This window comes from Netta rufina, assembly GCF_964035555.1.
Source record: "Netta rufina genome assembly, chromosome: 15".
In the NCBI taxonomy this organism is placed as follows: Eukaryota; Metazoa; Chordata; class Aves; order Anseriformes; family Anatidae; genus Netta; species Netta rufina.
Window position 1 is genome coordinate 6,269,621 of NC_140138.1, and position 24,497 is coordinate 6,294,117.

General features: G+C 53.2%; 3 protein-coding genes across 5 annotated transcripts in view; all 3 read right to left on the bottom strand.

Moving 5' to 3' along the window:
- Window positions 1–727: 727 nt before the first annotated feature.
- DECR2 (2,4-dienoyl-CoA reductase 2) lies at window positions 728–5,091 on the bottom strand. 2 transcript variants are annotated; one of them, XM_084296320.1, is made up of 9 exons: window positions 4,952–5,091; window positions 4,798–4,866; window positions 4,340–4,391; window positions 3,186–3,321; window positions 2,845–2,969; window positions 2,342–2,435; window positions 1,949–2,053; window positions 1,617–1,805; window positions 728–1,011 (listed from the first exon to the last, which is right to left on the bottom strand). In XM_084296320.1, the coding sequence occupies exons 1-9, from the start codon at window positions 5,047–5,049 to the stop codon at window positions 977–979; spliced, it is 903 nt and encodes a 300-aa protein (XP_084152446.1). In that variant the 5' UTR covers window positions 5,050–5,091; the 3' UTR covers window positions 728–976. The 2 variants fall into 2 exon arrangements, with proteins under 2 accessions (XP_084152446.1, XP_084152447.1); XM_084296321.1 differs by having other exon boundaries at window positions 1,588–1,805.
- Window positions 5,092–5,909: 818 nt separating this feature from the next.
- NME4 (NME/NM23 nucleoside diphosphate kinase 4) lies at window positions 5,910–7,375 on the bottom strand (the record flags this gene model as incomplete). Its single annotated transcript, XM_084295789.1, has 5 exons — window positions 5,910–6,030; window positions 6,105–6,217; window positions 6,290–6,391; window positions 6,496–6,626; window positions 7,288–7,375. The coding sequence occupies 5 exons, from the start codon at window positions 7,373–7,375 to the stop codon at window positions 5,910–5,912; spliced, it is 555 nt and encodes a 184-aa protein (XP_084151915.1).
- Window positions 7,376–9,439: 2,064 nt separating this feature from the next.
- The window catches only part of XPO6 (exportin 6), a 52,549-nt gene continuing 37,491 nt past the window's right edge, over window positions 9,440–24,497 (bottom strand). For both annotated transcript variants that reach the window (XM_084295715.1, XM_084295714.1), the window contains exons 13-24: window positions 23,674–23,833; window positions 22,799–22,891; window positions 20,425–20,569; window positions 19,624–19,770; window positions 18,657–18,846; window positions 17,309–17,464; window positions 15,913–16,027; window positions 15,596–15,767; window positions 14,993–15,154; window positions 12,454–12,552; window positions 11,088–11,318; window positions 9,440–10,149 (exon numbers count right to left, since the gene is read on the bottom strand). In XM_084295715.1, coding sequence (XP_084151841.1) covers window positions 10,048–10,149; window positions 11,088–11,318; window positions 12,454–12,552; window positions 14,993–15,154; window positions 15,596–15,767; window positions 15,913–16,027; window positions 17,309–17,464; window positions 18,657–18,846; window positions 19,624–19,770; window positions 20,425–20,569; window positions 22,799–22,891; window positions 23,674–23,833 — 1,772 coding nt within the window. In that variant the 3' untranslated portion in view covers window positions 9,440–10,047. The remainder of the gene's footprint in view (window positions 10,150–11,087; window positions 11,319–12,453; window positions 12,553–14,992; window positions 15,155–15,595; window positions 15,768–15,912; window positions 16,028–17,308; window positions 17,465–18,656; window positions 18,847–19,623; window positions 19,771–20,424; window positions 20,570–22,798; window positions 22,892–23,673; window positions 23,834–24,497) is intronic.

Sequence of the window (24,497 nt, forward strand, 5' to 3'; positions counted from 1 at the left end):
CCCCGCGGCCGCCTCCGCCCGGCTGCTGCCTGCCCCTGCCCCTGCCCCTGCCCCTGCCCGTGCCCGGCGGCTCCCCGCAGCTCGGCCATGCCCCGCGGCCATCGCCCCCCTCACATCGCGGCCGGGAGCTCCGCGCTGCCGGCGGCTCCGCCCGCTCCCGGCTTTGTGCGAGGCGGCTCCGGGTCCCCCCCGCCCTCCCCGGGGCGGCTCCGCTCGCTACGGCCCGGCCCGGCCCCGCCCCGCCTCCGTGCGCCCGCCCGCGCCGCCGCAGCCGGGGCAGGCGGCGGAGAACCGCGGGATTTATCCCAGCGCCGCAGCGGCCGGCCGGGCGGTGACGTCATCCGGTGGTTTCGCGTCCCCGCCCGCCCCGGCTCCCGGCCGGCCTTAAAGGGGCCGCGCGCGCACGTGGGGCCGCAGCACGACGCCCGCCTGCAGTCTCGGCCCCGAATCGGCCTTTTTTCGCCCCAAAAGACCAGCCCAGCTCCCTCGGCCAGGAGGCGGGAGGAGGAGTGTGAGCACCGCCCGGCAGCTGGAGAGGGCTAGGTAAACCTAGGGCTAGGAGAAAGGATTTAGGTTAAAAAAAACTCAAAACCCCAAAATCCCAAAACCCGAAATCCCAAAACGCCAAAGGGCAGCGGGGCACCCCCGGGGCCACCCGCTGCCTGCTCGGGGGGATCCCCAGCACAGCTCAGCCCCCAGGGGTGCACAGAGGAGGAGAAGACAGGGCTCCGCAGAGAAATCCTTTATTGGGGGTTTGGGGGAAGGAGCAACCCCCTCACAGCCCAGCTCCGGGACAGCCCCATGGGGCTCGGGGCGACCCCAAACCCGCTGGGATTCGCTCCCAGCGTGCCCCCGAGAGTGCCGAGGCTGAGCCCGTGCCCCCAGCAGCACCCCCGGTGCTCGCTGCCACCCCAAGACGTCGCGGGGCAGCAGCGTTGGGTCGGGTTCTGTCCGTGGGTCGGTCCCAGGCCGTCCGTCAGGGATTTGGGTTCGCTCCCGCAGCCCAGAAATCTGCAAGAGAGCGGGGAGGTTGGGAGGACAGCAGGAGGAGGCGGGTACGAAAGGAGAGCCCCCTCCCCAAAAAAAACCAACCCTGGTCCCCAGCAAGGAAGAAAGGGGCTGCCAGGAGCCGAGCGCTGTCCTGCTTCGGGGGACACTTGGAGACCCCCCGAGGAGCGTCCCCCAACAGGAAGAAGGGACACCACATCACCCCCAGGCTCAGAGGGGAAAAAAACAGCAATTTTTGTCCTCCCCCAGGCTCCTCACGCTGCGTGGCAGCTCACAGCCACGGGCCTGGCACGCCGCGTGGCATCTCCTGCAGTCCCAGTGCTGGGGAGCGCTCAGAGCCCGCTGCTCGAACCCAGCACCCCCAGTTTGAGCCCAGCGCCCCCAGTTTGAGCCCAGCGCCCCCAGCCTGCACGGCAGCAGCCTCAGCATGGGCAGAGTTCATCAGAACAGGACCAAGACAAGTGAAAAAGGCAGCAGGACGCCCGCCGGTGCGGCAGCCGTGCCTCTGCGCCACGGAGCAAGAGGGTTTTTGTGCCAGGAGCCCTGCCCTAATCCCAGCGAGGGGGAAAGGCACGTCACCTAGAGCTTAGCAGAGGATGAAGCAATACCCAGCAAGGCGGGGAAGTCGTTGGCAGAGGTGAGCCAGCTCCCGCCGTCCACCACCAGGGTGGTGCCCGTCACGTAGGAGGAGAGGGGGCTCGCCAGGTACAGGGCGCTGTGGGCGATCTCCGTCTTGTTCCCCGCGCGGTGAAGGGGGATGGTGTCAAACCGCCTGGATTCTTCAGCAAATTTTCCACCTGAGCGATGGGAGAAAGGGGTCAGCCACATGCACAGGACCTCTCGGCCATCCCCACTCCATCTGGCAGCCCCGCGAGCTGCGTGGCACGGGCGGGCCGTGGCGTTCCCCTCGCGGGCAGAGGCAGCAGCCCCAGGGCCTTACCCAGGCGGCGGAAGCCCTCGGTGCCCGTGACGGGGCCTGGCGCCAGGCTGTTGACTCGGATGTTGTTGGGACCCCACTCCACAGCAAGGTGACGGGTCATGGCGTCTGGAAAGAGCAGAAGAGGGATGAGGCACGGAGAACAAAGCCATTCCTGCAGCTGTCGTGGGGACAAAAAGCCGGGGAGACCGGCCAAGAGCAAAGGGCCCTGGAAGAACACGCCCAGGTGAGAGAAGAGCCTCACCCCAAACCCAAACACATCAGCCCTAAAAGCACCCACACCGCTTCTTATCCACCCCCCCACAAAGAGATTGTCCCACCCCGATATCCAGGGAGAAGCAGCTTCCTTACTGGCCCCAGGCAGCTTGCAGAGCCCCAGCGGGGAGGTTCAGGTACCTATAGCGGCCTTGGCAGTGCCGGCGTGCACCTGGAGAGCCTGCCCTCGGTAGCCCAGGGTGGCCGTGATGTTAACGATGACCCCACCGTGGTCCTGGGGAGGGAAAGAAGATGTGGTGTTAGTCAGGGGGCAGCACAGGGGGCTTGGAGGGCGGGCACAGCCACCTCCGTGCTGCTAACACACCCCCGGGCCTCACTGAGAGGTCGGAGGCGCAGGTGACAGCCAGGGGAAAGCAGAGGGGCAGAAGATTTACTTCTTCCCAGGAAGGTGGCAGAGCACAGGAAGGTGCTGCTCAAGTCAAAGCCCCATGGCTGGGGACCAGCAGGATCGGGAGCACGGCTCCTGCTTCCCACACGGGGGCTGCAGTCCCCAAAAGGGAACGGGATTCGAGCAGGGTGGGTTTGAGGACGGCGCAGCCCTGCGGGTACAGAGCCTGGTACGCTTCCCTGAGCGTCTCCCAAGTGGGTTTGTGCAACTCCCCCGCTTACCAGAAGCCACTTACCCGGAAATATTTCTCGAAGAGGACTTTGGAGGTGTTGAAGGTGCCCAGCGTGTCGATATCCATCACGGTTTTGAAGGCGTTGAAGGACAGGGCGCTGGCTGGGCACAGGAAATTCCCCGCAGCACCTAGGAACAAGGCGGGGGCTCGGTCAGCACGGGGCCAGGAGCCAGCGGGCAGCTCGGGGACTTCTGGGGGCGCAGTGCTCCGGGAGCATCCCCTCTGTGCTGCTCTCAGGGCCTCGCACCATCACTGCCCGGCTGCTCCTGAAGCAGAGCAGTGAGGCAGAGGCAGCAGACGCAGCCCACGTGCCAGCCTTCCCCTCCCCAGCCCCAGCAGCTCACCGTTAACCAGGATGTCGATGCGCTTGAACTCTCTCAGCGCCTCGTCCACCGCGGCCACGATGGTTTGAGGCTGCCTGACGTCTATGGCCAGGGGCAGGCATTGCTGCCCCGTGGCTGCCACCAGCTTTTTTGAGGCCTGGAAGGAAGGAGAAGCGCGATTCTTTCCAGGACTCTGCTCTTCAGAGAGGGTCAGACCCAGCCCTCGCAGTGCACAGCAAACACAGGCACTGCCCGCACGGACACGTGCCACATCCCCTCCTAGAACCGGCTGCACCCCACCAGCCAGCACAGCCAGCGTGTTTAGAACAAAAAAACACAACCCTGGGGCAGGGGAGAGCCCTGCCCCAGTGCGGGGAAGCTGGGGGAGCCAGGGAAAGCTCCTGCACGTTTTGCCCCAGGACTCGCTAAGCCCAGCAACCTCCCCGGTGATTGCACACAGCATGTCCCGAGCAAGATCTCTGCAGGGCGAGTACAAAGGTCGGACCCCAGCGGGGTTCTGACAAAAGCAACCTTTAGATCCAAAACATCGGGAGGTAAAAGGGCAAATGCTGACCAGCAGGCACCGGGGGCTCTGTCCGCGAGGCAGAAGGGGCAGCTCTGTCGCCCAGCAGCTGCCTGGAGCCCCTCCTGCAAGGAGCTCGCCTCTCCCCAGCAGCCCAGGACTTGGAGCACGGGGTAGGACTCAGCCAGAGCCCCGCACAACACCCAGCAACGTCCTGAGTGCCTGCATGGCCTCGTCGGGCTGTTCTCTGAGAAGTTTAGAGCCCCAGCTGCCAAGCACGCCCACCGAGGGTCAAGACCCTGGGAAAGCAGTCCCCGTGTGCTCAGCAGGCTCCATTCCCTCAGCACTGAGGTTTCTGAGCTCTGCAGCTTGTTTTCTGGCACATGAGCACGAGGGGATGTGAAATGATGGCACTAACCACCTCCGGGAGGCTCACACCAGTTCACTATTAAGTCCTGATGTGAATCTTTGCTGTGTTTCAGTGAAACACGCAGCAACTGCACAGCTCACTCCAGGCTGAGGCAGCTCAGGAGCCAGTGGGGAGGAAGAGGAGCTGCAACCAGCCCCTCGCCCCCTGGGCTGCCCCCAGCCCCACGCAGGGCACCTGGGTGGGTCTGTGGGGTCCGTGGCACTCCCTGTGCCCTGCACTCACCTCTGACACCCGCTGCAGGCTCCTGCTGGCGATGACAGTGCGGCAGCCGTGCCTGGAACAGAAGGGAGAGGTGGCTGGGGACTGAAGAGGGGGTCAGGGGACACAAGGGAGGGGGTCGGGGGACACGAGGGGTGTCAAGGGACTAAAGGGGGGGGTCAGGGGACTAAAGGGGCGGGTCAGGAGGATAAAGGGGGGGTCGGGGAACACAAGGGGGAGTCAGGGGACTTAACAGGAGGTCAGGGGGCACAAGGGGGGGTCGGGGATACAAAGGGGGGCACCAGGGGGCTAAAGGGGGGGGTCAAGGGACTAAAGGGGGGATCGGGAGACACAAGAGGGGGTCGGGGGGATAAAGGGCGGTGGTAAGGGGACACAAGGCGGGGTCAGGCGACTAAAGGGGGGGGTCCAGGGATACAGGGCGGGTCAGGGGACACAAGGCGGGGGTCTCACGGCGATCTCACCTCATGAAGATCTCGGCGATGCGGAAGCCGATGCCGGAGCCGCCGCCGGTGATGAAGGCCACCTGGCCCCTACAAGGGGGGGGAACACGGAGCGGGGCGGGGGGGTCAGAGCCGTGCCCCGGGGCCGCCCCCGGCCCGCCGGGCGCTCACTCACGCCAGGATGTCGGGGCTGCAGAGGTGCCGGTATTCCCGCAGGCACTCGTCGGCCTCCACGTCCCCCGGCGGCCGGGAGGCGGCGGCGCCCTGCGCCATGGCGGCCCCTCACGGCCCCGCTCTGCCCCCGGCCCCGCGGCCTGCCGGGAGATGTAGTCCTCTCCGCCGCCGCAAAGCCTGCTGGGAGTTGTAGTTCCGGGAGTTGTCGTTCCCCGCACTGCGGGTGTGGTGAGGGCGGCTCCCCGCGGGGCATGCCGGGAGTTGTAGTTTTTTTTTTTTTTTTTTTTTTGCCGTGCCACCGCCCGCCAGTCCCGGCCTCGGCGCATGCGCCCGCGGGCGGGCGTCGCCTGGCAACGGAGCGGGGCTGGAGCCGGGGCCCACAGCGCCGCCCAGTGCTCCCAGTGCCCCTGTCCCAGTGCTCCCAGTGCCTCCCAGTGACGGCCCGGCCCTTCCCAGTGCCTCTGTCCCAGTGCTCCCAGTGACGGCCCAGCCCCTCCCAGTGCCTCTCAGAGCCCCCGCTCCCGCCCTCCCAGTCCCCTCCAGTCCCTCCCAGTGCCCCGCTGAGCCTCACGCTGTCCCCAGTGCCCCCCCAGCACTGTCCCAGTAACCTCCAGAGCTGTCCCAGTGCCGTGTCCCTGCACCCCAGTGTCACCCCACTGCCTCCCGGTGACAGCTCAGCGCCACCCGTTGCCACCAGAGCCACCCAGCACTTCTTGGCAGCATCTCAACACCTTCCAGAGCTTCCCACTAACGCCCAGTGACTTCCAGTGCCATCCCAGTGCTGGCCACTGCCACCCCACTGCCATTCAGCACCCCATGGGGTGATCCCGGTGCCCCCCAGAGCTTCCCCATGACATCCCCGTGCCCCACGATAGAATTGACAAGCGCAGAGCCGTGCTGGAGGCACTGGGTTTTAATGGGATGGGGATGGGGGGGAGGCAGCGTCCTGGTGGCTGTCCCTAGGGCCCGTAGGTGTAGTCGCGGTCGCTGCTCTCCCAGGCCACCAGCTCGTCCTGCTGGAACCAGAAGCCGATCTCCCGCAGCGCCGTCTCCACCGAGTCGCTGGCGTGCACCACGTTCCTGCGCGGGGATGGGGACGGGGACGTGGCCGCGGGGGTCCCGTGCTGTCCCTGTCCCCACACGCCCCCCCCTACCTGCTGACGTGCATGCTGAAGTCCCCCCGGATGGTCCCCGCCGCCGCCTGTGCCGAGTTGGTGTCCCCCACCATGGCCCGCGTGGAGCGCACCACGTTGTAGCCCTCCCACACCTGCGGGACGGGGGACGCCTGAGCTCCACGGCCCCAAAAAGGCCGAGGGGGGGACGAGGGCTGGGTGCTCACCATGGCCACCAGCGGCCCCGAGGTCATGTAGGAGAGGAGCGCGGGGTAGAAGGGCTTCTGCCGCAGCTGCTGGTAGTGCTTGTCCAGGAGGCCCCGGTCCGCCTGACGGCACCGCGGGGTGATGGTGGGGACACCTGGTGGGTGCCACCCGCGTCCATCCCCGCAGTGTGGGGTCCCCCGGGGGGGCACAGCGTAGGGACGGGTACCTGGAGCAGCTTCATGGCCACCAGCTTGAACCCGCGCCGCTCGAAGCGCCGGATGACATCGCCCACCAGCCGCCGCTGCACCGCGTCCGGCTTCACCAGCACCAGTGTCTGCTCCCGCAGCTCCGGGGGGGCTACGGGGGGCACGGGGACGCTGAGCCACGGCCACCCCGCTGCTCCCACAAACCCAGCCTTGTCCCCTTTCCTATCCCTGTCGCCGTGGGCCCTCCATCAGCAGTGCCTGGGTGGATGCAACTATAAGCCCAAGGGACGTGCAGCGATGCTGTGATGAGCGCTGGGGACGCGTCCAGCACCGCTTGATCCCAATGTGGGATGGGCTCACCCCAGTTTCAGCTGGTGGCAGGTACTGACATGGCTGTCAGCGTCACCCTCAGCCCTTGCTGGAGCCATGCAGTAGGGGAAGGCGCAGGCAGGAGCAGGGCGAGGAGGGCACGAGGCCGCAGGGGCAGCGAGCATCCCGCTGTAGCAAGGCAGGAGCCAGGAAAGCAAAAGGGGATGCGAAGCCAAGCAAGCCCCGAGGTTATAGGGGACGCTCTGTGACTGTCCCCCAAGGGCAGAGCAGGACAGCCCCGAGCTGGCCCTGGGGACACCAGGGGAGCCACCGCCAGCCCCAGGCTCAGCACCCAGGGGTCGGGGTCAGGAGCCCCCAGCACCAAGCCGGGGGGCACCAGGAGGGGACGGGGTCCCCGGGGACAGGGTGGGGAAGGGACGGGGTGGTTGGGGGGGAAAGGGACGGGGTCGGGGGCCCTGGGGCTGGCCGGGGCCGGGTCTCACCGGAGCCGTAGCAGCGGGGGGGCCCGAGGGAGAGGCCGAGCTGCCCCCGCAGCAGGCCCCGGGCCAGGCAGCGCCCCAGGGAGCCCATGGCCGGGGCGGGCGGCTCGGAGTTGGCCTCGGCAGCCCGGCTGGAGGCTTTAAACGCCCGGCAGGGGCCGGCTCGGCCCTCCCGGCCCTCCCCTTAAAGCAGCCGCCGCAGGGAGCCCCCCCCTCGGAGGGGCCCTGCCCTGGGACCTGCAGGGAGCAGAGGCACGAAGCAAGCACTGCAAAGGGCTCAGGAGAGCTGCAAAGCCTGGGGCAGCTCCCAGCACACACCGAGGGGGGGATAGGGGCAGCCCCCACTGAGGTCCCTCTACACCCAGCGCACCCAAAGCAACCCCCTGATGCGCCCATGAGAGCTGGCAGCCCCATGGGAAGCCGTCTGGGAGCCTCATCCTGGAATCCCCTTGCTCTTGTATCCCCTCGCTCTTGTTCCCCCTTCCTCTGGCACAGAGGAAGGAGATGCTTTGGGTAAGATTAATGCAGATACACGCAGACATTTACCGTGGTATTTACTCAGCAAGCGCCCAACACGCAGGGCCGGGTGCTCCCCTGCCACCCTGCCCTCACCCTGGGGAACGGAGGCAATGAGACAGCACAGCTGGATGCCAGCCCCACAGCCCGCTGCCTTTGGGACACATGGGGACAGCAGCAGGTCCTCAGCACCTCGCTAAAGCAGGGACAGCAGTAGGGGAGCTGAGGGCACAGGGGATCCACCTCTCACTGAACCTCAACCCCAGCGTGCTGCTAGAGGCAAGGAGGGGGCATTTTTGTCTTTATCCACAGAGCAGTGTGGAAGTTGGACTAAGATCTTAAAGTGACCAGCAGAGGAGAAGCAGTTTTTAGCAGAGGGGCTCGCAGGTTCCAACCTGGGCTTTGGCTCCCTTCCAGCTGCTGCCCTTGATCAGTTGCCCAGCCAGGGAAAAACACGCACTTTCACCCTCTGTCAGCAAACAGCCACGATCCAAAAGGTTTTGCAAGAAAGAAGCAGCAGCCCAAGGGGGAGCAGATCGAAGCCCCCGCTGCCCCTTCCCACCGCAGCCCCAGCTTGCAGCAGGGACCTACAGGGACTGCAGGAACACCCGAACCCACAGAGCTCCAGCAGGACAAGCAGCAGCCATGTTCTCCCCATTTCTCCACAAGAGGACTTTCAGCAGAGGATGCCCAAAACCTCTCCGGTACTGTAGCAGGACTGCAGACCTCAGTTAACCTCACTGGGCTGCTCTTCACACCCCCCTTGAGGACTTCTGCAAATGTTCACAGCCTCCTGTTACAGGGCCTGGGGGCACACGTCCCCAAGCAGGTGGGATTTGGTTCACCTGCATCTTCCCAGCCGCTCACTGCAGGGTACAAAGCCCACAAACAAAACAGCCCCAGTGCAGGCAGCCTGGGCGCGTGGCTCCAGCTGTACACAGGTTATCCAAACATCTCCCAACAGCCAACGTGGGCATTGCAAAATGGCTTTAACAGAACTAAAGGAACTGTGGAGCGAGTGCTCCCCATGCTTCACCTCCCCCCCGAGAGCTTCCAGCTGCCCACACACGGCCATCTCACTTCCTGTCCACGTCTGTGAAGGTTTTGGGGAGAAAACACACTGATCTGAACAACTGCACAAGGACAGGAGCTATTCCCACCACGCAGCCCTGGCTGAACCTGCCCTTGTGGCTGCAAAGAAATAACAGCAGAGGAGTAAAAACATTTTAATGCTCTGCTCTGGCTACCTGATGAGAGCACCGCAGGGACAAGTGGCTCCCAGCTGCATGATCAGAGGCTTCACAAGCCCCACAAAATCCAGTCCAGTTTGAACGGGGACTGGGATTTTAGCCTTATGCTTCAGTGCCAGCGCCAGGTCACTGGCAAGCAGCTGGCCTTCAGCTCAGGCGTCCTGCGACACAACCCTCCTGGCATCAGGAGATTTTCTTCCTGCGGGCAGCTCTTGAACTTTTTTTTTTTCTTGAGCAGGATTTTCTTCCTGCAGGAGTCCTCTGGCTCCACCGCAGGTAGGGGCTGCAGATCCCTGCCTGCAGCATGAAACACGCCTTGCTGCAGAAGGGCTCTTGGTGGCAGGCCTGCCTGGAAACTGAAATAAATTAGAAGTTACTTAAAACAACAAAGTAAGCACTTTATTTCCATTAAGCATGTTGTTTTAATATCACAATGGAATGATGAGAAAACGTTTAAAAAAACCAAAATGTCTCTAATCCCCACAAACAGCAGGGAGGTTTTCAAGGCAATTTAAAAAACAAAGGGAGTGACAGAAGTGCCAAAACAGTCCCAACATCACAAGTCTCCTCCTCCAAGAGCTGGGCAGGGGCAGGAAGGTGGAATGACACGAAGGTACGAATGTCTGAAGTAGTCTTTGGCGCTTCTGCCTCATGATTGATACGCACAAGATCTCTCAAGACAACTCCACAGATATCTCCAGACGCAACAAAGTGCTACGTTAGTCGAACAAAACCCTGGCGAGAGGACTCTCCGTACAGCTGAGATGCCCTGCGGTTGGGCGTTAAGACACATCCTGCAGACAGTGCTGACTCCAGCTGGGGGCCTTTGGGCTGGGAGGGAAGGAGGAAGCGTGGTGCATGAATCCAAGAAGATGTGCCCACCTGCAAGACACCGTGTCCTGCAGTACTGACAAAACCAGGGAGGAGAGAAGGTGGTGGCAAAACGAAACACGGATCCGTTCCCTACAGTGATCAAAACACGAGTCCAGTGCAGTAACTATAGTTTCACAGTTCCAGGGGGCAAACTGTCATTGCAGAGTCTGTAGTAGCGCAGGTCATTCACCAGTCTGTGCACATTCTGGGTAAACGACGGCAGATCCTGGAAGAGATCAAACAGCACGTTGTAATGCAGCAATAACTGTACCCACGAGCACCGTAAGCCAGCAGAGAACAGAAAGGCACCGGGAGGGCCAAACACCCACGTGTGTTTTCATACAAGAGATTAGCAGACTATTTCCTCCAGTGTCTGAGCCCAGGAAACCTGAGTTTCGGCAACCTACGTACAGGGAACAGACACTGCTCCGGGGCAGCTCCAGGGAGCTGACTGCAGAGAACCAGGCTGTGTTCGTGGCAGGGGCTCCTCGCAGTGCACTCAGGCACAACACGAACAGTCACGACACCGCCATCTGCAGCGGCAACTGTTCCGTGTGCTCCTGCCAAGGCTCCTGTGTCCCGCAAACCCCTGACAAGGGCTGGTTTTCCTGAAGAGCAGTCGCCTACTAGGAGTTCAACAATCCTCTCAAAGCTCCTCTCCTACCCTTAAACCCGGTCTCGAATCCCCAACAACTCCCATGGGAGAAGCAGCAAGCAGACAACCAAGCTTCAGCAGATTGAAACCACGAGCTGGCCGCTCTGCCATGATGTTCTGCAGGGAACTTACAGCCTCCCTCACTTGCAGCTACTCCATTGTTGTCGTCACTTGTAACCCTCAAACATCTGGCTAGCAGCTGCAGCAAGATTTTGGCAAGGATCTGAAGGTCCCACTCCAGCAAATGTCAGCCTACTCCCCCCTAGGGAACATATTCCCCAATTCCCACAGAATAAGGCAGTCCAAGAGATGAGATGGCAACTTCCCTACCCAGCGTGAAAAATCCTAGGCTAGGCATTGCTGCCTGTGGAAATGTTTGCAACAAAAGGGGTACTGACTGCCTCAAGCCACTGCTCTGAGAAGCCTGTGGCTGTCTACCAGCACACTCAACGAGAACACTGCCCATCCAGGGAACATTTGCACTCCTCTGCAGCACCTCCCCTTCTTACCCGGTCCATTTTGAAGTTCCTTCCCAGCACGTTTTTCTGGTTCGAGTCCACACCATCACAACTGGCCAGGAACTCAGGGAGAAAGGCTGAGTAGAAGCCATCAAAGTCCACTGAGGCCATGTTATAGGTGGCGATGCCGATCTCCTCCTGCAACAGGTCGTGTGACTTGTGGACAAGCACCTGAAGGAGCACATTCACGAACTGGAACAGCATGGTTGTCCGGAAGATCTTCTGCACAGCGAGAGGAGGACACAGTTAGGCAACTTCACACCAGCAGCCCTCCTCCCACTAGAGGCACCAGAGCAGCAGCACATTGCTTCACAAGCACAAACTTCAGAGGTCAGACCAGGCACAGGAGCATGGCTGCATCGGGCCACTTCAACACCAGCAGCTTCTGAGCTACCAGCGAGCTCTGCAAGCTCTTGTGAGCACAGAGACCATTTTCCAGTCTGAGCCATGCCAAAAGCACAAATGGCTACAACAAACTAGATGGATATCTGCTTCGAAATTAACCGTCAATTTGGCCACGCTTACCTCACATCCAGTTCAAGTTTTAAACATTGGCATTTTAGGAAACTGCATCAAAGCCCATTTAAGTCCCTGCCAACGTTAGCCCTGCCCAGCGCCCCTGAAAGCGGCCAGAGTTCCTAGGGAATCTGGCTAGCTGCCTGCCTGAAAGTCTGCAACAGGCAGCTGTTAACATGATGGACTGTCCTTGAGTTGTGACCACAGATGCAAACCTGAAAGCTCCGCCTTCACAGGCTAACCAGAAGGGTTAGAACCTGGACTGCAACTCGAATTCTTCATGACAGCCGCTAACAAGTCTAAATTAGAGGGTTTGGAGGCTGGATCCTACCTGACAGCAATGGACAACCACCTTACAGTGATCCAACTGCAAATGCTGAACACCCTGCTGCTGCCCCAGGCAAGAATGATGCAGAGACACTGCCACTGTCTCAGTGATGATCTACTTGGTCCACCAATTTTACTCCCTCAGACAAATCGCCCCATTACTGTGTGTGTTCTTTGCCTTCCTTCATGGTCACAAGGCTTGCTTTGACTAACAAATGTTGGGATCCCTCCTGTGCCCAGCGCAGCAGTATCAGGGAGGTGGCAGTGCCACTCTGACCAGCAACATCCTCATTGTAATCACAGCAAAGGATGCAGTAAACAAGCCCCCAGACCCTGACCATCAGTTTGTGAACTGTTTGAAAGCCAATTTCCCACTATCACAAAGCAGCTTCCAGCCCCCTTGGACTGGGAAGCCCTAGCCTTTAACTGCACCTTGCCTAGCACAGCTTCCTTCACTGTGATTTAATTCCCTGCTGCGCAAGTCTCAGAATAGCACTGGTCAACTCGGACCTACCTTGTGGTACAGCTTCTGCTTGGTGTTGAGTGTCTCCAAGTAGAAGAGATTCTGCTTGAATAGGTGAATGTCAGGTTGCAGGAAGGACTGGCCAAATGCCTATGAACAAAGGAGAATTGAAGTGAGGGGACTGATACCATAAACATCAAACCTGCCAGGCAGAACAATGCTTTCACCCCAACATCACCCTAAACCAATTTACAGATCTCCTCTGGAAATGCCATGTCAGTGTTTGAGACACGTGCTAACAACCAGGGCTTCTGCTGCTTATGCACAAGTGGTTCACTGTACCCACAGGTGGGTGGGAAGGGATCTTCTGGTGAGATTTCCCAGGAGAAGAAACCCCACGGGTACCACGGTGAGCATACACAAAGCCCTAACAGACTGGTTTTGCTCTCAATCTCAGCCTAGAGGCCAAGGTGGCTGGCAGATGCGTTGAACATGCTACTGCACCAAGTTAGAAAGATGTTAGAGATGGGAGCTGGGAGGCTGACCTGGGCATTACAGAAACAGGAAGAGCCTAGGAACAAAGTCTGCTGGACTCCACTGAAGTGTCTGGTAGGCCTGCACAAACTCTGGGATAAAAATCTTAAACACCCCAAGCTCCTTTGAAACACTAGAGATGAGCAGAGGTAGGCAGGAGAATTTTAGTAGTTGCTACTCCAAGATATCCAGAAGAGAAGAGCACTCCTTCTTACTGGTGTTCATTCACCAAGTGATAAGAGGAGTGGAAATGGCCTCAAGTTGCACCAGGGGAGGTTTAGGATTGATATTAGGAGAAATTTCTTTACTGAAAAAGTTGTGCAGCATTGGAACAGGCTGCTCAGGGAAGTGGTTGAGTCACCATCCCTGGAGGTCTTCAAAAAATGTGCAGATTTAGAGCTCAGTACCATGGTTTAGTGGTGGACTTTAGCACGAGGTTAAAGTTGGACTGGATGATCTTAGAGGTCTTTTCCAACCTGAATGATTCTGTGATATTAGCCATTTATTATTAGATGGACAAAAACAACCCTTTCAAATCCTTTCAAGACTGAGCTAGATCTGAACTTAGATCTCCTGTGGAAAGCAGCACAACAGTACCTAGTAATGTCTGAAACAAAACGCTGGCTGTTCTTGCATTTACAGAACACTGAAGTCCAGCATCAAAACAACAGCAGCCAAGTAGTAAAACTAGCCCAGTACTGTCACCCAACTGCAGCTCATACTGAAATTATCATGTAAATGCCTCCCTATATACACACACACACCAAAAAAAGAAAAGAAAAAAAAAAAAACAAGCCAAGACACTGAGGCAAGTTTGGAAGTGTCACGCTGCTACAAGAGGAAAAGATGCTTGGGCAGCTCTGCACAGGGACCAGCTCAGGCCTCATTCACATCAAAGGTGCTAAGATAAGAGAGAAATACCAATATATGTCGTGTCATAGTGCAAGAGCTCCCTCTTCACGTGTACATCAGAAGGGACTGAGCCTCCACGAGCACTCCAGGACAGGCTCTGCAAAGAGCCCTCCCTCCTGAAGCCCAAGCACGTGGCTGTCCACTCCAGCGTTCATCGCCCTCTGACTAGCAAGCTCTGCTCTGAGCTTCCAGAGCATGGTGCAAGTGTGCTTCTGTTTGCATTGCTGCAAGCTGCAGGTGAAGGGCTCCATACCAGGTGGTCTGTAACAGGCCGATTAGAAGGCTGATTTTTTTTTTTTTTTTTATCCCCCAGCCTGAGACGACTGGTGCTCATTGTACATGTGCTGGCGTACTGCCTCTGCCTTCCCTGCTCCTCATGATTACAGGATTACCCAATGACCCTTCCCTACCAGATTTAATGGAACAATATACAACAAGTTCATATATGAACATACATACGTTCACGTTTATATATTTCAATATATGAAGGGGGCTTATTAGAAAGATGGAGGAAGACTTTACTAGGGCCTGTACTGACAGGACAAGGGGCAGTGGTTTTAAATTGAAAGGAGGTCAGTTTGGACTAGATATAAGGAAGACATTTTTCATGATGAGGGTGGGGAGACACCAGAACAAGTTACCCAGAGAAGCTGTGGTTGCCCCATTGTGGGGGGCTATTCAGAGTCAGGTTGAGTGGGGTTTCAGCAACCTGATCTGGTGAAAGATGTCCCTGCTTATGGCAGGGGGTGGTCTTTAAGGGCCCCTTCCAACCCAAACCATTCTATGACTCCATATAAAACTAGAGGACATCTTGGTCTCAGGAAAACTTTCCTGCAGCAGTAATTTGTCCTAATACTAAACTATAAGACTTGTAAAAAAAGCAAATGGGTCAGCACCAGTAATATTTTAGGTCCAGATGAAGGATGTAGGCCTGGGAAGGAATTAGCAGCAGTGAGGAAGTGTTAACTGAGGCATTGTGTCCCATGAGCAGATCAGCAAGTCAGCTCTGCTTTGATTTTTTAGCAGTCCTACACAAGACTTCACACAAGACTTTGTCTAATCCCAATCAGCCACGTTTAACGCACTGCTGCAAGCAGCACACACTGCATTACAGAATGGGAGCTTAGACAACAGTGACAGTTACCTGCATAATGGCACTGAACTGTGCTTCGTTCTCCATCTGCTCCTCTGCTACTCCTCTTTGGACACTGGCCAAAACACTAGACTTGAAGAAGTACCGCCAATTATGGTGGAGGACCCGGAAAAGCAGCTCGAATAACTCTGCTTTCACATCAGGAGATGAGCGCTAGGAGGAAAGAAAAAACAAACAACTCTAAGCCTAAGCAGGCTCCTGTGCTGGAATCCCATTTATCCCCAGGGTCCCACTGCTACCAGCACCCTGCCTGGTGGCCACTCCGGGTCGTGCTTTGCAGCCAAGGTACCAGAGCAAAGTATTTCCTTCTAAGGAAGGCGTTGAACTCAGCAACTGTTGGATCATGCTAGGAACACATCATTCGGTTTTGAGTTTTACCTCCTGCTTTGAGCACGTCTGTAATTTTATCGTCTAACAACTCCTGACAAAATCCTCCACCCACGCTGCTCCCAATTCCTAGTGTCTAGTCACCCAACTCTCCCTGATAGGGACTGACATTTCAGCTCCTGGAAATCAGAAAAACTTCATTGCTCCCGCACCCCCAGCAATGCCTTCCCTTCCCCTTCTTCCTTCACCTGGTGAGAACAGTCCTACCTCCGCAATGATGGGGTAGACCTGCTCCATGCACAGTGAGATGACGCTGGGTAGAAACGGCTTGAACACTTGGCCCGGCTCTTGTACCACCACCTGCAGGATTTTCAGGAACTTCTCCACCACCCGACAGCCAGTGCTGCCCTCATGGAGGATGCTCTCTGCCAACTGCTCTCTAAAATAACAGGAAAAAAGAGGTTGTTGTACAGGAACATGTCCCGAGATCTGCATGCTCATTCAATTTAGAAGGCTTTATCTTTAGGCTGCTCAAGATAAATCATCCTGAGGGTAAAGGAAAAGCGACCAATACATGACAATACCTGGTGAACATATTTAGGAAGGTCTGTATGATCTGCTCAGTGAAAGGCACTCCCATCTGCACCCTCAGTCCTTGAAACAAAGTGAGGAAGAAGCTCAGCATCTCATCCGTCACGTCTAAGATAGAAGAGGAGAGCCACATGAATGTGTTATGGCAACATTCAAGTACATCAAGTAGTCTTATGTCAGATCTCCCTCCTCCTGTACAGGGAACCCCGTTTATTCCTGGACATATAGCGGCGGTGTTGCTACTAGAAACTGAAACCAACAGCTGGTACTACTACAGAGCTTAAAGATTGTCCATACACTTCCAAAGACCATCAGGGACAAGCTCAGCCAGCACCAAACAACTCAGAACAAATACAATACTACCAGCAAGGGCCCTCTGTCTGGTCTGCCTACACAGACTGCTTGGAGAAAGCTCTTGCAATGGCCTGGGCTGACCTCCAGTTGTTCACTGCGTGGACAGGGTTAACAGGAAATACAAGGAAATCCAACACAGCTATACAGCTTGGGGTGGCCAGGAGACAAAATCCTTTTTATTTTTATTTTTTCCAGGAACTGACAAGATCCTTCTGACTTCAGAAGTAATTTTCATGCTGGTGCAGTCGGCTGCAAATTCTCTCAATCCCGACATGCTCTATTGAATAGCCAAGGTCAGCTGTAACTGCTCCTGTCCTACTTCATACAGCCTCTTACAGCCAGCACAGAACAGGCGAGCAGCCTCATGCAACTGAAGACAGCAATTCACTCGAGTCACAGCAGCGTGCTGTCTTGGATCCTCTAGTTCTTTGTTTTGCCTCCCCAGAGGCCTGCTTCTCTGAGAAAATCCCACCTAGCTCCAAAAGTTTTTTTTGGAGTGCTTGGGTCTTCATAAAGCTACCGTAGTCCTGGGCATACAGGCTATGCTGATGTGATAGAAAACGTAAGTAGCTGGCCACAACATGGCCAAGCCACGGTTCTGGTTACATCTCTGCCTCTCCTTTACAGTGGTAGTAAAAATAATCTTTTGATCAAGTTGAATGAGAGCTATTTCTCTTTGTCTTCAGTCTTCCGGACAGAAAATAAGTGACAAAGGTAGCCAGACAGAGTATTTTAAAGCTCTTTTTTGGGTGCTCATGAATAGCTCCATTCCTGTTCGCTGCTGAAGGCAACACAGGGCATCTCCACCTTCTGGAAGTGTGACAAGCCTTCATGACTGTGTTCTAGATGACAGAAGATCTCCCCTTCCTGTTCTGAATCAGCCCAGCCCACCCAGCAGTGTAGACTCACATTACACTTCGGCACAGCAAGCCCACACACTTCACATGAACACCAAGATCTAGGCTGATAGACTTGGGATGTTATCGGTAGGTCATAAAGCTACTCACAGCATTAAAGCCCGTCCTATGGTTATACCTGACTGATGAATGAAAGCTGGGAAGAGGGCTAGTGAGACCTGCACGGATTCTTGCAGCGACTGATAACAGATCTGTCGAGACTTGGTGGATTCTCCAGAGATACTTTCCACAATATCTTCTAACACGCTGAGTGTCTGATGGATGATCACTTTGGCTGCAAAATCAGAGAAGTGATACTTCCTGATATGTCAAAACTACTCAGAGGCAAAAAATGAAGAGAAATCAAGTTCACACACACACAGTACCTAGAACACCATGTAAGGCAGTGTATACACCAAGCTCAGGTTGGAGTCAAAGACATTCCCAATGCACATTCACATTTTAAAGGTTTAAACAGATTCAGTTAAGTACCTGTGGCAAGTTGCTTTCTTAAATTATACGGGCTTACTGCCCTACAGATGCATCCATTGCTCGAGTGCAAAATGAGTGCAAGGTGCAGGGACTGAAGGGAGCTTTGAATATTACTTTCAACCCAGTAAATACTGCTCAAGAAATTAGAAGCACATTATGATAGGAAAATATCCTGCAGATTTCCGTTTCTGAAAGTAATGATTAGAGTCATCGTACAAAATCACTGCACAAACCAACCCAAACATTGGGAGAACTGAATAGGATTAGTTCAAAACCACGTGAACAGTCAGCTGATATTCTTTTTGTGAGGCACAAACAACCCCCTCCCACACTTCCTCTCTTCCTGCACAGAGCTTACCAGCATGTCAGGTTTGTCAGAAGCTGTGAGAGAATACTTATAAACAAGTGACTCTCTAAAAAAAAAAAAAAAAAAAAAAAAAAAAAAAAAAAAAGGACAAGACATACCCAAAACCAGTCTCAAAACAGATAGAATAGCTTCGAAAGGTCCCTGGACTGCATCATTTCAGAGCTCTCCTCCTACATATATACACCTCTACAGGACTTCCCGAAGTCTAGATTAAATTCTTATTTTCCCCTTTAAGTTTTAAAACCATAATCTTCATTAACACTGCCTCCAATCAACGTTTCTAGTACTGTAGAAAGTCGTATGGTAGTACAATTATTAGGTGGTTCAGCATTCCCAACACAATCATTACTATTCAAGTTTTTATTACAAACTTGATCTCTTTTTGCCAGAACAACTGAGGAAGACAGCACTTTGATGGGACAGCTTACTGGCAGCCAGGGGTGAAAGAGCCCTTTACACACACAGAGAAGTCTCTCTTATGAAGAAGAAACTCATTGCTCCTTTCCTGTCCTCCTCTAAACAGTTTCTCAGCTAAAATAATTATCAAAAAACCAGCTTAATGACTCCCATCAGCAGTTTGCACTGTATCTGTAAGAGGACAGCACATGCTAAGGAACTTTGTACTTACTGTCCTCCATCTGCACTTTCCTCTGTGGCAAGATGGCGTTGGATTTTAATTGGCGGTATTCCCTCGTGAGGGCAGAGATCAGGCTGGCATGGTTGGTGGAGCGAACTGCCCACTGCTGTTCGCTCTCTGGAAGATTTGGCCAGGGCAGCAACAACACGTTCGACAGCGCTCTGCACACCAACACCTGGGCCTAAAGGCAATGAGGCATTAAGCAAAGAGAAAAGATTTTAGTGTTTGCTAATCACTTTATTTTACTAGAGCACAATCCTAAACTGATATTTTACAGTTGTCCGAGACATCCAGCAACGCTCGCTATTTGAGGAAAGAGTTCAACAGCAAAAGCTGAGCCCAAGTGAAAACCAGCAGCTCTGCAAGAGAAGCAAAGCTCCGTGTCCTAAGAGATGGAACCAGCTCCCAGCGCTGCCCAGCCTCCTGTACAACAGGACATCTCTATTCTTTACATAGCTAAAACAGAGATGATGCCACTTTCATTGCTCTGAGTCTGGTTTTCACAGCAAGCGTGCACGCTTACGCAGCACTTTATACCTCCGTGCTATTGCACAATACAAAAAAAAATAGTAACCCAACATCTGCTGGCGCTTTTCAGTATTTCTGTAATACAAAAAGTAATTTGGAGTGAGATACGGGGAATGCTAACAAGTTGCACAGAAAACCCTTTCCATATGTCAGAATCAACATGCCAGTATGCAAAGGCAAGGCAGTCAGGGACTGTCTTGGCAAATGAGAAAGGAACAAGATCTAAGAGTTGCAACTGTGTTTGTTTTTTCCTTATGCTGTTGCTTGAAATAGAGAACTGTTGACAAACTGTCACTGTTTCCTGGATATACACAACACACAGAACTGCTGTCCCCTCCCTCCCCACTGTAGGTTATACTTCCTGACAGTAACTGAGGCAGAGCATCCCAAGGACACTACTACATTTCTTCACATCTCAGACAAAAATCACCTTATCAGGAAGCCGCTGAGCAGAAGTGTCTGTGATCCTGTTGAACACCTTCTGTACTGCAGGGATGCTGATCAAGAACACCGGTCGCACTGTGGTGGCTAAAGAGACTAGCAGGTGGCACGCAGACAGCAGCAGCTTCTCCTGCACCTGCAAGAGGGGGCACGTGGTCAGGCTGCCCAGAGCCATGCGGTGTGACACAGGTGGCAGCACACTGAGTTGCTGTTACCAGGTTTTGCAAGCAAAATAGTTTATATATTCTTTATTGTGAAGGTGGTCAAACACTGGAACAGCTTTCCTAGAAAGGTGGTTGATGCTCCATGCCCGTCAGTGTTGAAGAGGGACTTGGATAACGTCCTTAATAACATGCTTTAACAATTAGTTAGCCCTGAAGTGATCGGGCAGGTGGACTTCACAATTTCTGTAGGTCCCTTCCAAGTAAAATCACAGAACTGATCTGTTCAATTTATTTACCAATCAGAACACAGGTCATTGCTCTTAATACTGTGGAAAAAATACTTCCCTGCTTTCAAGCTATAAAATCATGCATCTGACCTGATGTGTCTGTAAGTTGCTTACTCTTGTATTAGCTTGCCCTGCCCCGTGGTGCTATTATTCAGCGTTGTTCTTACTCTCAGCCTTGCACGAGACCTTTGCTGTGGCTCTGGCAGGCACATCAGCCCTCGCATAGAGCCACAACGTGGTCCAGAGCAGGCTGCTCAACACCTGAACAAACCACATTGTGGCTCGAGAGCCCCCTGCTCTCCGTGGCCACCCAGCCCCAGCCCCTGGTGCAGCACTGACCTTAGAGCTGATGAGGGGTGTGATTGCCTCCAGAGCGGTGGAGACGAGAGAGATGAACTGCTCCGGGTTCTGCCGGTGAACTTCGCTGTAGAACTGTGCGAGCCAATGCGAGTAGGCCTGCAGTGCTGCCAGGGACTGCGCGTGGCTATGGAGGAGGAGAACAAGAGTCAGAGACACACGTGCAGCACGCACACGAGCAGGACAGCCGCTTGTCCTGCCTGAAGCTGTAGTATTACACTGCCTTGGGAGGATTGTTGTGCCAGTGAGCATTAGGTTAGGACTGCAGAATGGCATCCCTATTTCTTTTCACAACTCTTTCCCATCATATTTAGCCACCTGAAGAGATTTGCAACCTGTTTAGGTTCAGAAGGTCCCCATCTCTTACTAAATTTAAGAGCAATACGTAGCAGCGTTTGATTCTGCAGACTTCCCAGCCCCACGCAGCAATGGGCACAGAAGGGAAAGCAACCACAAATTCACACCAGCGGAGGCTGCAGGATGACAAGTGCCATGACAACCTAGTCTCAGGTACTCCTGCAAGCACTTCCCATATTCCCTAACCTTGCAGCACAGAATTCATTCCACGTGCCCACTCGATTAGCAGGAAGAGGGGACAATGCAATTACCTTTAGAAATTTTTGGGCATCTCGTCACACATGGTCACCAGTCTCTAACACACTGCCCAATTGCAAGTGCCCTACACAACAAATCCCTGTGCTGCAGATTTTACTGACAAGAGTCCATGAATGTTGATATTCCCTCCAAAAACAAAGATCCTCCTATGTGTACACATCCCCACCACAGCGGCTGCATTTAAGATCTCAGTCATCTCTGGCAGGCAGCTTCCAGGTCTGCATCAACCACCTCCTGAACACACGATTTGTCAGCAAGTCCAGTGGGGTTATGCACAGTGGGCAAAAATAGGGAAGTATTTTCACAATTTTAATAGCAGGGTGAAGGCTTTCATTCCTGAATCAGCTCTTTTCCTTGATATCTTTCTCCCCCTCCCATGCCCCCCAGCCTTCGTATATTTGTCTCTTTCCCATTCTTCCACTACATGAGAACAGATGCATTCCTTGTGATTGTTAGTTACGTGACCTAAATTATTTTTTGTCCTGGACATTGTACATTCAAGGCATATTTAAAGGTGTGCTATAACTGGACTTGTCCACTGAGCAGTAGTGTTAAACCAACAGTACAAACTGATAAGGTCAAATTATCAATCATCATTTGGGAGGCTGACTATAATTATACCTTATAATTATACTTTTGGTAGAGTGCCATTTCACTTTTTTTTTTTTTTTTTGAGTCAGGATGATGCTTTGGGGATCAGACAGGTGTCCTCCAAATATATGACAATGTACCTTTTTTTAGCCTCCCATTAGAAAATGGATCTCAATTTTCTTCAAGGACATTTTCATTCAAGGACGTTGGACCCAAGAGGGAAGGACAAAAACCCCTAACTAACAAGTCACAAAAAAAGCCTCCCGAGCTACTTTAAACAAGAAAGAGAAGTAAAGGAACATTATCTGCATAAAACTCAGTTCCAGTAACTCGAATTAATAGGAGAAATCCAGCCTACTGTGGGTTTTCAGGAAGCTCCTATATGTACAATCAGAAGGAAGAACAAGCATTTGACACGTTTAAAAGCACAACCTTAAATTCTGCTCACAAAATGCCAGCTGGCAGGTAGCAGGTTTGTACAACGCAACCATGAGAATGAAAGGTCTCCAAAAGGGCATTAGAGTGATGTCCTACTACCAGCGGCATCAAGATTTCACGCTTAATGTTAACTTCTGGATCAAAGGCATTCGTTTGTTTCAGGAACAGCCTGCGTCGCTGGAAGGCACACATTTGGTTTGGAAGCCAAGGACTCAAAACCTTGTGCTAAAAAAAAACATCTTTACCTGGGTCATAGATTTGACTTTGGTGGCAAAAAATAAAATCCATAAGCCTCAAACTACATATCACTCATTTCTTAAAATAGATCTATTTCTTAAAATACCACCATCGTAACACTTGTTAGACCATCTAATTTTACTGCAAAAGAGCCAAGCTTTTACAGCCACTAGTACACAGCAGAAAAATGGTCTGCCTTTAGAGCTAATGCAAGGGGCATTTTTACATCTGATCACAAATATTTTTCTTTAAATAATCCATCTACATCAATTTGAGGATACAGTGATCCAAAATACTGGTAAAGGTCAAGGCTATTGCCAGCAAGTACCCTTGTGGTTAGCTAACATTTACGGTTTCCCGAATGTTTGCCAAGCTAGTAATTAGAACACCAGATCTAAGAGATCCAAAGTTTCCTCCATCCCACATAGGTTCAAAATTTGTATATAATCACATGTAGCACGTATCTCATACTCACACATCAATAAGGTCAGGTTTCAATACAGATGGTACTGCAGTTTCAATGTTGTACAGTTTAATCTGGGATCCATATAGCGTTACTTTTACCAACCTGCAAGTGAATACATAAATGGTAAAACAAAAAGACTGCAAGATGGGTACACGCATGTACAAACCCACTCGCATGTCTTATCTGAATGCTGCTCTTGACAAGCCTGTGTCAATATTTAGCTATTATATAGATTAGATTCAGGCCATTTAGTAGAAAGTAATTTAGAACCCATTTCCTTGCTTGTGATAAGATGGAACAAGTATGATGTTCCTGTGTGGACATGAAACGACATAAAAGTAATGGCTCTGAAATTCTGTAATTCGAAACTATGCACTAATTACGTTTCTTGGAGGGTAAGAACCAAATAATGCCCGCTTTCCAGCTTTTAGAGATCTTTTTAGAAAGGAAATTCCAGTTTAGAAGATTTAGCTCTCACAGATAGCTCTCAAGTAATCATAAAATCATCTAGGTTGAAAAAGACAGTCCAGATCATCAAGGCCAACCATCAATCTGACCTACCAAGTCCCATAGCTGAACCATAGCCCTCAGTGCCACCAGAATCAACAGTGCATCACAAATGCAGATGCTGGAAAACAATTACCTCAACCATTGCAGTAAATGATTTTATTTATCCCTCCCCACTAGTTATTTCTCTGGTGAAGGGTTAAAAAGCCATCTGAGAAACTCAGCACTGATGAACCTAACGCTTCAGGTACTAGTTATTGAGTTCTTTGTATCTCGACTTAATCATGACAAGGTGAGGTAGAAAGAAACCTTGGCTTTGTTTGGTGATGATTGTTCCTTGTACTGATGAAGGGACAGCAACCCCCCCTCATACCTACCTCTCCACCACTGTAAGAGCATCATTAAACCTGGCAGCAAACACATCCCCAATGAAATATTCTGCTAATCGACCAACAGCCTGCAGCAAGGAGCTCAGATCCCTCAAGGAGCAGTGCAAACGACGGCAATCATTCTCCGCAGTGATGTTCAGCCTGTGACCTGAAACGACATTTTGGTTTACTAGAAGTGAATCTAAAAGACACACGTGTACACATTCACTTCTGCTAACAGCAGTCCGAAAACTCATCCTTCAAAGTGCATGTAACTTTGTGACTAATAAGTACAGCTCTTTGGGATGGGAAACCTAATTACAAAGCTACAGGAAATGCTAAGTTTATTCTAATTACATTGCAAGCATTCTTCTTAAATTAACTCGGCAGTGGGTCACAGTTCAAAACCCAGCAGTCCAAGTGACTGAAACAGTCAGTCGGGTGAGACAAGTTCAGCTGTTCTGACTGCCACAATTCAAATTTCTCTTTAAGGGCTGAAAATGACATTACCAACAATTTCAGCCTTTTCCACAATTATTTTATTCTATTTGGTATTAAAATATGTATAAACAGCAACCTTTTTGGCTGTCTGTCAACATCAGAAAAGCAATCCCAGCTCTGTGAAAGTCATTACCCAGACTCCCTCTGCTGGCTAGACTGAAATAGATGTTCCAGCAGTGGAAGCACATTTGGAGAGAGTGCATTTGCTTCTAATTTGAAATGTGGTTATATACTTTCACATCTGTCAGATAACAAGAAACATGCAGCTAAGTAGATTTGCCAGTCTTATTGCCTATGCAATTGTCCTACTGCTCAACCACGTACACCTGGTC

Coding starts and splice junctions, on each gene's coding strand:
- DECR2 (XM_084296320.1), bottom strand. CDS start 5,049: ATGGCGCAGGGCGCCGCCGCCTCCCGGCCGCCGGGGGACGTGGAGGCC. Junction 4,392..4,797: donor ATCGCCGAGATCTTCATGAG/GTGAGATCGCCG, acceptor CTTCTGTTCCAG/GCACGGCTGCCGCACTGTCA. Junction 1,012..1,616: donor CGACTTCCCCGCCTTGCTGG/GTATTGCTTCAT, acceptor GCTCTCTTGCAG/ATTTCTGGGCTGCGGGAGCG.